This window comes from Stenella coeruleoalba (genome assembly GCF_951394435.1).
Source record: "Stenella coeruleoalba genome assembly, chromosome: 11".
In the NCBI taxonomy this organism is placed as follows: domain Eukaryota; kingdom Metazoa; phylum Chordata; class Mammalia; order Artiodactyla; family Delphinidae; genus Stenella; species Stenella coeruleoalba.
Genome location: NC_137157.1, coordinates 96,019,545 through 96,033,762, shown reverse-complemented (window position 1 = coordinate 96,033,762; position 14,218 = coordinate 96,019,545). Strand labels below are relative to the sequence as shown.

The 14,218-nt window shown below is 51.2% G+C and overlaps 1 protein-coding gene across 3 annotated transcripts; it reads left to right on the top strand.

Moving 5' to 3' along the window:
- Window positions 1-493: 493 nt before the first annotated feature.
- On the top strand, window positions 494-7,310 carry LTBR (lymphotoxin beta receptor). Of its 3 annotated transcripts, none has more exons than XM_079937079.1 (10): window positions 494-766; window positions 905-1,001; window positions 1,254-1,379; window positions 1,463-1,615; window positions 1,939-2,035; window positions 2,170-2,261; window positions 4,548-4,655; window positions 4,968-4,993; window positions 5,580-5,808; window positions 6,140-7,310. In XM_079937079.1, exons 1-10 carry the CDS (start codon window positions 671-673, stop codon window positions 6,379-6,381), a joined length of 1,266 nt encoding a protein of 421 aa, XP_079793205.1. In that variant the 5' UTR covers window positions 494-670; the 3' UTR covers window positions 6,382-7,310. The 3 variants fall into 3 exon arrangements, with proteins under 3 accessions (XP_079793205.1, XP_079793206.1, XP_079793204.1); XM_079937080.1 differs by having other exon boundaries at window positions 1,463-1,640; window positions 1,949-2,035; XM_079937078.1 differs by having other exon boundaries at window positions 1,463-2,048.
- Window positions 7,311-14,218: the final 6,908 nt, after the last annotated feature.

Sequence of the window (14,218 nt, the reverse complement as noted above, 5' to 3'; positions counted from 1 at the left end):
AAGTCACACAACAGGGTGGGAAGCCGGGAGTCCAGACAGTCTGCCAGCTAGGACTTCTGGTTCCCAGATGCTGGTCTGGCTGGCCGAGGCTCTCGGTGGGTCTCTGCACCCTCCAAGTTTGACAGTCCAGGCCCATCCACTTTTCAGATCTGGCGTCCTGCTAGCTGGACACAGCTGTGTCTGGAACTCCATCTGTTCCCAGCTGGGCTTCCGGGGGCCCAGCCGAGGAGTGTGCACTGGCTCTGCTACCCCTTTCCCACTGGCTGGGCCTGGCCTGTCCCTGCATCCTCCTCTCCGGTCAGGCCTCCAAAGAAGGGAGGAGGCCCGGTTCCGGCCCCGCTGCCCTCACGTGCTTTCCCCGCCACCCCCTCCCGCCCTGCGTCGGGCAGCCAAGCCTGTTCCTCTTCCCGATTGCGACAGACAGCTGCCTCGGCTCCCAGCTCTCCCTGTCCCCGCCCCGCCGGCTCCTCCACTCCCACTTCCTGAGCCCAGCGCTGGAGCCCTGGAGGCCAGGCCAGGCCCGGCCGCTCTGGCCCCCGGGGGCAAGTCGGCCGAGTCCTGTCCCAGCCTCTGGGCTCGGGAGGCTGCTGCCACCACTGCCCGGAACGTCCAGGCCTCCCACCTTCCTCCCAGGCCTCCACCCATCTGCTCGGCTGGCTGACTGGCCGCCATGCGCCTGCCGTGGGCCGCCTCCCCTTGCGGCCTGGCCTGGGGGCCGCTCATATTGGGCCTCTGGGGTCTCCTGGCAGCATCCCAGCTCCAGCTGGTGAGGGAGGGGCCCAGGCCAGCGGGTGGGGGTGGGCTCAGCCAGGGAAGAGGGGTCTGGGCCGCCCTCTCTGTAGCCCCTCTGCCCTTCCCAGCTGACTGCTAAATACTTCTCGCCTCACTCCATCTCCCCTTGAAGGTGCCCCCGTACCGCACGGAGAACCAAACCTGCCGGGACCGGGAAACAGAGTACTACGAGCCCAAGCATCACGTCTGCTGCTCCCGCTGCCCCCCAGGTGAGTGACGGGGGCCACAGGAAGTCTGGGACAGGGAGGTGGGTTACAGGGCGCTCCAGCCCACACCGCTGCCTCAGACGGAAGGTGGACGCCATCTCCCAGGAGTACCCGCTGGCAGAAACAGAGAGTGAGAGACACCGGCCGTCCCTCCCGTGTAGGCACCGCGGCAGGCCCAGGGTCACACAGCAAGCAGCAGAGGGCGTGGGGGAACCCTAGTCCCCTGACACTCCCACTGCCCCGCTCACATCCTAGGCACACACGTCTCGGCCGAATGTGGCCCCGACCAGGACACCACTTGTGCCACGTGCCCCGAAAATTCCTACAACGAGCACTGGAACCATCTCTCCATCTGCCAGCTGTGCCGCCCCTGTGACCAGAGTGAGTGGGGTGTTCTGGCGGGGACGGGGGCTGGGATCTCCTGGAGCGCAGCCCCTCTGCTGAGCCCTCTGTCTCCCCACCAGTGCTGGGCTTCATGGAGATCACGCCTTGCACTAGCAAACACAAAACCCAGTGCCGCTGCCAGCCAGGACTCTTCTGTGTCTTTTGGGGCTCTGAGTGTGTACACTGCGAGTCACTCTCCCACTGCCCGCCTGGCACTGAAGCCGAGCTCAAAGGTCAGAGGTCACTGGGGGCAAAGGGGTGGGGGGAGGAGGCGGGTGATCTTGAAGGGGGCAGGGTGCATGGGGTTGTGTCCATGGTGAGGCCCCAGGCCTCTTCTCCCTCCCTGAGCAAGGCTCACAGAAGGGACCTGCAGAGAAATGAAACTGGGATGGTGCGGGGCTCGGGGGTCCTCCCAGCACTGGGAGGAAGCTCGGGCAATTCGGAGATCAGGAAAGATGCTGCAAACTACGGATTGCAGTGGGTGGTCAGGGAAGGGGCCATCCAGTGGGCTCCCTTTGCCCACTCACCCTGGCTGGCCATGCATTTCTCTTGCCAGATGAAGACAGGAAGGCTAACAGCAACTGTGTTCCCTGTAAGGCAGGGCACTTCCAGAACACCTCCTCCCCCAGCGCCCGCTGCCAGCCCCACACCAGGTGAGGGTGCCAGGTCCGTGTTCCTCCCACCCTCCCAGCCCCAGCTGCTGACAGCCCCGTCCACTGCTCAGCTCCACGGACCGCCTCCCACTTACCACCAGGAGCCCACCTGAGCTGGGCTCTTTCCTCCACAGGTGTGAGGACCAGGGCCTCGTAGAGGCAGCGCCAGGCACCTCCCGGTCTGACACCAGCTGCAGAAATCCGCCAGAGCCCTCCGAGACGCCAGGTGAGGGGCCAGGGGCAGGGGCAGGGGGCATCTGGGAAGATGCCTTAATTCTAGCCATCTAAAAGAACGGGGAAATGATGAATCCTTTCCAGTCAGAATTGAGGCAAGAAGAAAAGCTCCTCAAAGGGAAATTGGAGTATCCCTGGGCCAGGTTAATTACACACAAACATACACACACACTTTTTAAGTTATATGTCCTACACATGACTTATAAGTTATATGTAATAGTACACCCACATGGAGATGTAATTGTAACTGACATCACCGTCATCGTTTTGGACATGCTACCATCACGTAATCCATTTACTAGACTGGATGTCTCTGTAGTTATTCGAGAGAAGATTCTACACTTGATGCTTTCTTGGTCTTTTCTGTGGAGTCATTGGTTTCCTCGCCTAATAGAGGATTACAGGATGTTTCTAATGACTGTGGTTGTTATTAATCAGGGGTAAGTTTATTTCCTTAACTTTAAAAAATTACCAAGTATGTATAATCATAGCTTCCACTTATTGAGAGCTAGCGCGTCAGGCACTCTGTGAACACTTGACTTTCAATAACTCATTTGACCCTCACAATGATCCTATGAAATAGTCTTATTATTATCCTCACTGACTAGATGAGGAAACCGCGTCCCAGAGAGGTTAGGTGACTTGCCCAAGATCATCCATGTGGTAACTGGTGTTACGAAGACCTATTCTAAGTCTCTCTTTCTCCAAAGCCCATGCCGTAATACTTGCAGACTGCAGAAAATTCAGATAAACAAAACTAAACCTCACCCACAGAACCATCACCTAGCATATCCACTCAACACTTTCTTTTTTTTCATTTTAATTAATTAATTTATTTATTTTTAAATTTTTGGCTGCGTTGGGTCTTCGTTGCTGTGCACAGGCTTCCTCTAGTTGCAGTGAGCGGGGACTGCTGTTCTTTGCGGTGCACGGGCTTCTCATTGCGGTGCACTGGCTTCTCTTGTTGGGGAGCACGGGCTCTAGGCGTGCAGGCTTCAGGAGTTGTGGCACGTGGGCTCAGGAGTTGTGGCTCACGGGCTCTAGAGCACAGGGTCAGTAGTTGTGGCACACAGGCTTAATTGCTCCGCGGCATGTGGGATCTTCCCGGACCAGGCCTCAAACCCGTGTCCCTTGCATTGGCAGGTAGATTCTTAACCACTGCGCCACCAGGGAAGCCCCACACTCAACACTTTTGAATATGTCTTCCCATACTTTTTTCTGTGCAATAGAAAAAAATAATTATTTTCCTAAAAGTGCAGTCATTTGTAACTTTTCATTCAACTATATCGTAAATATTTTCCACATCCTCGTATTAATTTCTAACTGTGTATCAAAAACGATAGGCATTTTAGAGCTGGAATTTTAGAGAGTATGTAAGCTAATCTCATTTTTATATGAAAAATACACAACTGGGCAGGAGCCCAGGTGTCCAAGACTCTGGGTCTAGTTTTTCCCCACACCTCCCATTCTGGACTCCCTTAGGCCATGGAATTAGACGGCTCACAAAGGGCAAACTCCCAGTGTGCAAATGTCCAAGTGCTCCCCATCTTCCTCAGGCACAGGTGACACAGGCGACGGGCATGGTAGACTCCATGCTGTTGACGGCAGCATGAGGCCCATAGGAAGGCAGCAGTTACCATGGCTACATGTGGGCACCTGAGAAACCCAGCCTCCGCTTCCCTCCCTCCCGGGACCTGCCCTGAGCCGCGGGTGGAGACCGGGCAGCCCTCCACTGCCAGGTAGCCACAGGCAGAGTTCAGAAGCCAGGATCCCGACTCCGTCACCCCTGTAAACACCTCCACAGCTGCAGAAGGACAACCTCAGCTCCCGCAGCTGTGGGTCTCTCTGTAAGATGGTCAAGTCCGCAGAGACATGACTTCACCCTGTGGCCTGAGTCTGCTTACAGACTCTCCACCTCCCTTATTGCTTCCCACTCCCACTTTCAGCCCTTGCAGACCGACTGCCCGAATGCCTGTCCTCACCCGCAAGGCTGCCCCCGTGCCGGTGGCCACCCGCATCCACCCCAAACGTCTCCATCTGTGGCAGAGTTTCTGCTGGCTGTCAGGAGGTCCCCCCACTAGTCAGGCTTAGTGCCCCTTCTCTGTAACCCGAGGGAAGTTTCTCCAACTCCTCCTTTAGGAACTGTAGTGGGACCGGAAGGGGAAAGCTGCTCTCCCTTTTCTGCCCGGGTGGCTTGAGAACTGGAGAGCTCTTCCTTAACTGCCCACCCCCCAGCCTCCTCGGGCCCTCATGCCCCGTCCTGTCTGCCGTCCTGCAGGAACGATGCTGGTGCTGGCCGTCTTGCTGCCGCTGGTCTCCTTGCTGCTTCTCACCACTGTGTTCGCCTGCACCTGGAAGAGCCACCCCTCTCTCTGCAGAAAGCTGGGTAGGAAGGAGCAGGGTGCAGGCAGGGATGCAGGGCCTGGGTCTGTGCCTACCTAGCTGGGGGAGGGGGGCTGGAGGGAATATTCAGCTCGCCCAGGGATGACCCTTCTGCGCCTTCACACCCCCAAGACGCCCAGCACCTGCCCCCCACATAGACATCACCTCCATCCAGCCCCCCACTCTGAGGCTGGAGATAAGGGTAATGATAACCTGATCCTTGTGGGGAGCCCAGGGTGAGCAGTGCCATATCATGGCTTGTGTGGAGGGGGAGAGCCTGGGGGTCTGAGGCCTGCCCTTTCATTTTCTATTGCAGGATCCCTGCTCAAGAGGCACCCAGAGGTAATGGGGAAGGCTGAGGAGGCAGCAAGGAGGGGCAGGGGGACAGGTGAACCAGGTGGGGGGCAGGCAGGAAAAGAGTCTGCCGCTTCAACAACCATTCATTCATTCAACTAATAATTCATCAAGCACACGGTGTGCTAGGCACCGTTCAAGGCACAGTGGAAACAGCAGTGAGCAAAGCGAAGTGTCTGTCCTCCCAGAGTTACAAACCAGTGGAGCCAGAATAAAGCTAGACAGCTGTACCTCAGGGAGTGATAATTGCTAAATAAAGCATGGTAGGGGGACAGTGACAGTGGCAACAGACGAGGGTATATTATCTTAGAGTGGACAGAGAGGGCCTCTGTGATCAGCTGATATTTGAGCAGAGAGCTGAAGAACACAGGGAGCCAGCCGTCGGGATGTATCGAGGAAAGTGCTCCAGGAGCTGGGGAAACATCAGGTGCAAAGGCCCTGGGGCAGGGAGCCTGAAGAGGAGCAGAAGAGGGCACTGAGCTGCCTAAGCATGGGGTGGGGAGGGGGGAGGAGTTAAAGAAAGACGGGGTCTGAGGCCCACGTCACTGCTTGGTTCTCGGCCTCTGTCCTGCAGGGAGAGGAATCAAATACTGCTGAAGGAAGCTGGGAGCCCCCGAGGGTCAACCCACAGTACCCTGACCTGGTAGAGCCACTTCTGCCCACCTCTGGAGACTTGACCCCAGCTTCGGCCGGGCTCCCGGCGTCCCCAGGTTTGGAGGAAGAGGCACTACAACAGCAGAGTCCTCTGAGCCAGGCCAGGGAGCTGGAGGCTGAGCTCCCAGAGCAAGGCCAGGTGGCCCACGGTGAGCCTGGGGCAGGCGCAGGGAGCAGAGTGGGTGGGGAGGGAGGGTGGGCAGGGAGAGAGAGTGTGAGCCAGGCAGAAATGAGGAGACTAAACCTGGTGCAAGGGGAAGCTCCAGCAGCCAGAGCGTCCCGACTCCAGAGCAGGGAAGAGACTGAAAACCAAGAAACAGAGGAATAAACACAGAGCTCAAGAACGCCGATGGAGGGGGACAGAGCGGAAACAGCGATGGCGGACAGGGGCCCTGGGGAAGCTGGAGTCCGATGCTGGGGTCACACAGGCCTTCCCCTCAAACTTGCCCCTCACTCCTTACTCCACCTTCCTTCCCACAGGCACCAATGGCATTCACGTCACCGGCGGGTCTGTGACTGTCACCGGCAACATCTACATCTACAACGGGCCAGTACTGGGGGGAGCACGGGGCCCCGGAGACACCCCCGCTCCCCCAGAGCCTCCGTACCCCATCCCTGAAGAGGGTGCCCCTAGCCCTCCCGGGCTCTCCACACCCTACCAGGAGGATGGCAAAGCTTGGCACCTGGCTGAGACAGAGACACTGGGGTGCCACACCCCCTAACGGGGCCAAGGACCCAATTTGTCACCCACGCCTGATGTTGTCTGGAGAAGCCAGGAGAAGGGAGGCCTGAGAGCGCCTCCTCCTCGAGGCCGCCCTCCCCGCACAGGACTGACCAAGGGCCTGGGTAGGGCCCCGAGAGCTGGACCCTGAGGGGCCGGGGCTCAGACGCGTCTCTGAGAGCAGGGCCAGCACTGGCTGGGAATGGTGCCCCTGCAGGACTCTCACCACCGCCCGAGCAGGCCCGGGACTCCACTGCAGACCCCCTGCCCACTGGGGCAGCACAAGCTCGGCCTCAGGCACGGACAGCACATGTGATGCTAACTGCCGCCCCCCTGGCATCTGTACCCCAAGCATGGCACAGAAGGGAGCCAGCCACATGGTCACTCAAGGACATGGCCGGGACCTCTGGCGGATTTGTGGTGCCCGTCATCCCCAAGCTTCAGAGACCCTTCGAGGACCCACACTTCACATGGACTGAGGGAGACGCTACATGAAGATGGAGTGACAGGGAGGACCACCCTCCCCTTCTAGACAGGAAAGGGAATCCTTATAACCAGGGGCTTGGGTGGGGTTTTAGGTATAAGGGAGAATTTTGGAGGGGGAGGAAAATGGTGAGTGTATTTATGAATTGTAACCACATGCAAATAAAGAGGAGACTGAGACCTAGATCATTGATTTCTGTGGGATTTTTTTTTTTTTTTTTTTTTTTTGGCCGTGCCACACGGCATATGGGATTCTAGTTCCCTGACCAGGGATTGAACCTGCGCATTTGAAAGTGCGGAGTCTTGGGCTTCCCTGGTGGCGCAGTGGTTAAAAATCTGCCTGCCAATGCAAGGGACACGGGTTTGAGCCCTGGCCCGGGAAGATCCCACATGCCACAGAGCAACAAACCCCGTGCGCCACAACTACTGAGCCTGCGCTCTAGAGCCCATGCGCCACAACTACTGAGCCCACGTGCCACAACTACTGAAGCCCGCGCACCTACACCCCATGCTCCGCAACAAGAGAAGCCATGACAATGAGAAGCCGGCACACCGCAATGAAGAGTAGCCCCCGCTCGACGCAACTAAAAGAAAGCCCGTGCGCAGCAACGAAGACCCAACACAGCCATAAATAAATAAATAAATAAATTTATAAAATTAAAAAAAAAAGGAAAGTGCGGAGTCTTAACCCCTGGACCGCTAGAGAAGTCCCTTGGGATTTACAGAGGAACACTATTCCACCGGGGCCGTGTCAAAGGCACAGGTCAAAGCTGTGAAATAAATATAATCCCACAAGGTATTTGTGTAAGAGGCCGGGATATGGAGTTCAGGTGATGACAGTATTGGCCAGCAATCACTGATGGCGTGGCAGGCAGTGTTCTCAATGCTGTGCAACGTGACCTTATGCAACCTGCACACCCGCCCCAGGAGGTAGGTACCATGACTCTTCCCATTTAACAGATGAGGACACTGAGGCCCAGGAGGGTAAGTCACTTGCCCAGTTCAGCTGCACATGGCTGCCATGCGCCCTCCCCCCCCACCCCAATTAGGCTGGCTCTAGAGGCCTGTTGGGTAAAAAGAGAATTTCTCTGAACGGGTAAAATGGGCTGGTTTTCTGAAGTCATCAGACCTCCTGCATGTCCCACCAGCATCAAGTCACAGCCAGCTCTCCAACCCCCAGGCTCAAGGCAAAGTGCAAAAGTATTTGGCAAAAGGTTGGAGGAAGGGAAAGATACACACTTTAGACATAAATTGACATAAATTTAGAGGCCAAGTTCACATTCTGTTGGTGAAGAGATAGAGGCCGGCCTCCTTCAACCCAGAAGGAGCACTCGTGACCTTTACTTTATTTCTTCTTGTCTTGCAGGCGTACCTCGCTGTATTGTGTGTGGGTTTTTTTGTTTGTTTGTTTGTTTACAAATTGTGGCAACCCTGCATTATTGATGATGGTTAGCATTTTTCAGCAATAAAGTATTTTTAAATGAAGCCATGTACATTGGTTTTTAGACATAATGCTATTATTGCACACTTAATAGACTACATATATGTATAATTTTTAGATGCAGTGGGAAACTCAAAAATTCGTGTGATTCGCTTTATTGTAGTGGTCTGGGACGGAACTTGCAACATCTCCAAATATGCCTGTATTTTCTTTTTTCCCCAAAAAGAACTTTAAATCTTTCAAGCTCTCTTATTGTTTGTAAAGGTTTGGGCCCCCAGAATTTATCTGCCATGCTGCTCGGTCTTAGGTTGAAGGATTGTGAGGGGAGCTGCTGCCAGCCGACCGCTCCTTCCATAAAAGGCCACCATCTGGGTCTAATGTTATGATTCTGTTGCTGGGACCCTTCAAGGTGGGGAGGGTTATTTAAGGTTGGATATGGATGGTTATTTAAGGTTGGATATGGATGTATAAGGTTGGATATTTAAGGTTATTTAAGGCTGACCTTGAAAATGCTAAATCCAACTTCCTTTCTTGAGAAGTAAATAATGTGAGCTGTATTTTTAGAGTTAAATCCTCCTGTTCTTGCCATATCCTAGCACTAGACAACGTGATTCCTTAATCATTGTTCCAAGGTGTTTAGATTAAAAAAAAAAATTATCCTTTTTCTTTTCAACAAAATAAAAGGAGGGAAATTTTTTTAAGGAAATGATGCTAATGGAACTACCGGATAAAATGGTAGTTAATAATGGGGTAATTAGGTCTGAATCCAGCTAGTCTTTTCTTTTTTTTTTTGGATGGTTTATAAACTTTATTGTCTACCCTGTTTGGAATTGCATGGAATGTTCTAGAAGTTTCACAGAGTCTGGACCCCATCCCCCACCCCAAACCTTCTGGAATTTTCTATCTACCTCCATGTCCTGGGGCTCAAGGAATGTTCTTGGCTGTGATCTTCACTGAGAGAAAACAAACTTGAGAGCCCATGAGAAAGGTCCAGATATCACAGACCACTAGTGTTTTTACAAACAAACCCCCAAAGAACCCCAACCCCATTTGATGGAAACTTTGATAGAATCTTGCCCCAGGGACACTCTGTTATGCCACAGCTCCTTGGTTGAGAATCACCAGCCTCTGTACATTTTACTAAGCTTCACTTCCTGTAGTTTGTGTTTTGAAAAGAACAGACTTTCCCTCTTGTTTTCCAAATATGAAACACAAAAACATTAAATGTTCTTTTTTAAAGTACGTATGCCCTTCCCCCCAGACTAAGGCTCGCTGAGCCCAGCATGTCTGAACCAGAGTGGGCTTAAATCTTTACTACTGAATCATATGGTCACTGTAAAGCCATGACTAAGAGCTTGCCCCCAACCTCCAAGGCTAGAGAAAACAGAATGGTTCCCAGGAGACCAAGTTGAACTAGCTATGGGTTTATCCCCAATTATACAAGGATTTCACACAAAAGACTGAGTGCAGAAATTGGTATTAATAGTAGCAAAGCACCTCTGGCTTTGTTTAGAACCTAGACTTAGGCGCTCATCCTTATAGTAGATGTCCCGCAAAGGTTTTCTATCCCCCCACCCTGCCCTGGCTTTACACTCAACAGTGCATACACACTAGAGTACCTACCGTCTCACAGCTAATTCACGCCCCACATGCAGTGATTCAGGGTTAAGAGAGCTGATTATCACACCTCTAGCCAGGTGATGACCCACTGCTTAGCACCAATTAGGCATAGAGGTTAAAAAAAGAAATCCTCAACCAGCTCTGAATAAGGAAGTGAAATTCCACCATGTGTCCTTCAGCAGTCCTGTCTACTCAAACTCCCCCAGTTCCCACAGTCTCAAGTCACCATGTTTCAAGGACTTGGCTTGTAGGGTCTCCCCACATTCAGGTAGCTCAAACTCCCGGTTTGTTGCTCTATTTCTGGGAAGGGATGAGCTGCACAGTTAGTGATGGGTCCGGCTGGTCAAGGGATGACCAGGTAGGCGGCAGGCGCACTGTCCTGAGGATAAACCTGACTCTACTGGCATCATATTTTAATCACTGAGCCCCTTAGAACATGGATAATAAGTGTGACAGCCCTCAAGAGAGCAAACGACTTGTTCCTCTGCCATCATGCCCACAGAGGAACTTCTCCAACGTCATACGCTAGATAAGCGTGGGCGCGGGAAGCCTTATTCCTTATGCTCATGACCTTGTTTTCTTTCCCGCTCCCACACGCCCCCAACAGAAGGGGGAGTGGGGTCTGGGGCTGACCACCGTAGAATGGCCAGGTTCCCACAGATCACATCCTTACCCTACAATAGGTCTCATCCGCGGCTTGCGGAACTCACAGAAAGACGAGTTTCATACAACTCCGGAATTTTTCTTTTGGCAGGCCATATTGCACGTTTCAGGGTTACAGAGGACCCCACGCTACATACGTGGGGCAGGAGCAGACGAGTCTCGCTTTACAAGGAAGCCAGAGCAAGTGTTCCAGAAATTGACAACATCTGGAAGCAGGCACCCCAGAGCCTCCAGGAAACCCCTCACTCTCGGGCTTTGGGGATGCTTCATTGGGGGCCTCTTTCTTAGGCATGGAAAAGCCTCTTTCCTGGACCAGAGGGGTAAGGATGTGTAGGTCAATGGCTAAGCTGGCCAGCCGGGGAACAGGAAGGGGAGAGCAGTTCCTTCGGACCCCAGCAGAAGACAACAGGTTCAAGATGACAGGCAAGGCCATTTTCTTGGGGGTAGGGGATGCTGGCTGGGGGCTGCTCGCCTCCCCTCTGCTCTGCGATTAAGAAAAAAAGTCCATGATGATGAAGACTGTGATCAGAACGAAGGCGGAAGCGTGTCTCGGGTCTCGGCCCAGCAGAAGCCCTTCTTGGCCCCACCCGTTTGCTGTCGCTGTCATGCCTGGTAGAAGGCATCGAAGTCAGACACGGTTCGGTTGGTGCCCAGCTAGGCCTGACCACAGCCTCGGCACAAGAGGTGGGCGGTGGGGCTGGGGGCGAGTCGGGTGGTCGCCTCAGAGGGCCGGACACTGGGCCGCGCACATCCTGGTCACTGAGCAGGCCGCGGTCATGCTTGCGACACAGGGTGGCCAGAAAGCCAACACTGAGTCCAGCCAATGTCAACATGGGTGCAGGAGGCCAGTGTGAGGCTAAGGCCGCAGTCCACAGGGGAGATGGACAAAATCGAGTGTAGGGCAGTGCAACGGGAGATGTGGCGGTATGTGGTCTTGGGGTAATTAAGAATTTCTCTTTTCAAAAGATGGAGTGGTTCACATTGACAGCTGAGTGGACTCTGTCTACTACCCACCCAATAGACTTCTGCACCTTTCCTAGGAACAGAACACTATTTCTGTACTAGGACAAAGATTCCTTGATATCAGGATGGGAGGCCCTTCCCCCAATTTCAAGGGCCAGTAAACCCATTACCCTTTGCTAGGAATTGGTTTGGGATAAGCATGGGATCCATCCTGGCCAATGACATGGACAGGGAAATCTTCCTTCTCAGGACAAAAAGCATTATCAGGAAAAAGGTTTTGGCTTTCCTTGTCCCTTCTTTCATGTCTGGGGGATGCTTGTGTGAGGACATGATGCCTGCACTGTGGCAGCCATCTTGCTATCATGAAGAAAACCATGGAGCTAAAAAGCCAATTCTCTGAGGATGGAAGTCCTGGAAGAAAAGAAAGAGCCTGGCTTGTGAGGCATCATTGAGCAGCTGAACCAACAGTCAGTGAACACCTACTTCTGGGCTTCTTTTTGTGAGAGATAAAGCAAACCCCATATGTGTAAATCACAATAAGTCAAGTTTTCCTTTTCTTTTTTAGTTTTAACTATATTTATTTCCTCTTTGGGGGTAGGTAATTTATTCACATGGCTCAAAATTCAAAAAGTATCAAAGAGTGAACAGTGAAATGTTTCTCTTTCACTACTGCCCCTCAACCAGCAAGGTGTCCCCTCCCTGGAAGCAACCAATGTTACTGTTACTGTTACTGATTTATGCATATTCAAGCAAATATATACACATATATAACTTCCTCCTTTTTGTCCACAAATGGTAGCAAATTCTTTGCATATTTTTCCTTTTGGCTTTTTCATTTATCAAAATAGCTTGGCCATAATTCCATATGGGTATCAAAACGTCCTCCTTAATTGTTATATCTTCATAGTATCTCACTGTATGGGATCCCAATATCTGCACCATTTAACTAGATCCCTTGGATGATTTTTAATTAATTTCCAATCTTTACTATTAAAAACAGTTCTACAGTAACCTATGTCGTTTTGCACATGTGGAAGTATTGCTGTCAAAAATTTGCTAGAGGGCTTCCCTGGTGGCGCAGTGGTTGAGAGTCCGCCTGCCGATGCAGGGGACGCGGGTTCGTGTCCCGGTCCGGGAAGGTCCCACATGCCACCGAGCGGCTGGGCCCGTGAGCCGTGGCCACTGAGCCTGTGCGTCCGGAGCCTGTGCTCTGCAACGGGAGAGCCCACAACATTGAGAGGCCCGCGTACCACAAAAAAAAAAAAAAAAAAATTGCTAGAAATAAAATTGGGGGTCAAAAGATACATATACTTTATTTTGATAAATATTGCCAAATTGTCCTCCATAGAGATTAAACATCAGCAGTTTATAAGTGCCATTTTCATACACAAATACCAACCTTGCTGTGCTAGCGAACATTTTAATCTTTGCCAATCTGAAAGGTGAAAAATGGTATCTCAATGTCATTTTTATTTGCATTTCTTATTGTGAGTAAAGTTTTTCATTTCATTGTGACTGAACACTTTCATATGTTAAAGAGTCATTTGTAACTTATTTTCCACTAACTTCCTTTCTCTTACCATTTTTCTACTGGATAATTAGGAAATATTATCTTGTTATCCCCCAAATCATCTATTGAACAATGATTTTTTTCTTCACTAATTTAAAACACTACCATTATCATAAACTCAATTTGTGTGTGAATTTGAATTTACTTCTGGATTTTCAATTCTCTTTCTTAGATCTGGTTTTTTCGTTTACTAGCACTACAGTCTTCCAATTATATATTTTAGCTTTATATCTTAGTATCTATGGGGCTCCTTTTAACCTCCTTTTTCAAAATTCTCCCAACCATATTTTCTTATTTGTTTTTCCACATGAACATCAGTTTATCTAGTAGAAAAGAAAAGAAAAAAGAAATGAAAAGAAAAGAAAAGAAAAAACTCCCTCATGTCTTTCTGGTGCGAGCCTTCCTTTCGAGAACATGATATGCCTTTCTATTTGTTGATTCCTCTTATTCCTCTCAGTAGTATTTCAGTGTTTAATGTTTTTAAAATATAGATCTTGAGTATTTCTTAAATTCATTCCTAGATGTTTCATCTTTGTAAGTGCCTTAGAAATGGAATTTATTTCTGTATTTTTACCCAGTCACCTACTGAATTCTCTTATCAACTAAAATAGGTTTTCAGTTGATTCTCTTAGATTATCAACTATAAAAAATGTGAAATTAATCTCTGCTGTCTAACTTTATGCTTCTGATATATTTTAATCTTGTCTAAATGCATTGCCTAATACCTCCAGAAGAATGTTCAGTAGTAATAGTAGTAGTAGTTAATGGACATTGCTGTCTTGATCCTGATTTTTTTTTTTTTTTTTTTTTTTTTTGGTGGTACGCGGGCCTCTCACTGTTGTGGCCTCTCCCATTGCGGACCACAGGCTCCGGATGCGCAGGCTCAGTGGCCATGGCTCACCGGCCCAGCCGCTCCGCGGCATGTGGGATCTTCCTGGACCGGGGCACGAACCCGTGTCCCCTGCATCGGCAGGCGGACTCTCAACCACTGCGCCACCAGGGAAGCCCGATCCTGATTTTAATGGAAATATTTTCAGTATGTCCCTATTAAGCAGGACTTGAAATAGATATATTTACTTTATTATGCCAAGGAAATAT

Coding starts and splice junctions, on each gene's coding strand:
- LTBR (XM_079937078.1), top strand. CDS start 671: ATGCGCCTGCCGTGGGCCGCCTCCCCTTGCGGCCTGGCCTGGGGGCCG. Junction 1,380..1,462: donor GTGCCGCCCCTGTGACCAGA/GTGAGTGGGGTG, acceptor TCTCCCCACCAG/TGCTGGGCTTCATGGAGATC. Junction 4,994..5,579: donor TGCTCAAGAGGCACCCAGAG/GTAATGGGGAAG, acceptor TCTGTCCTGCAG/GGAGAGGAATCAAATACTGC.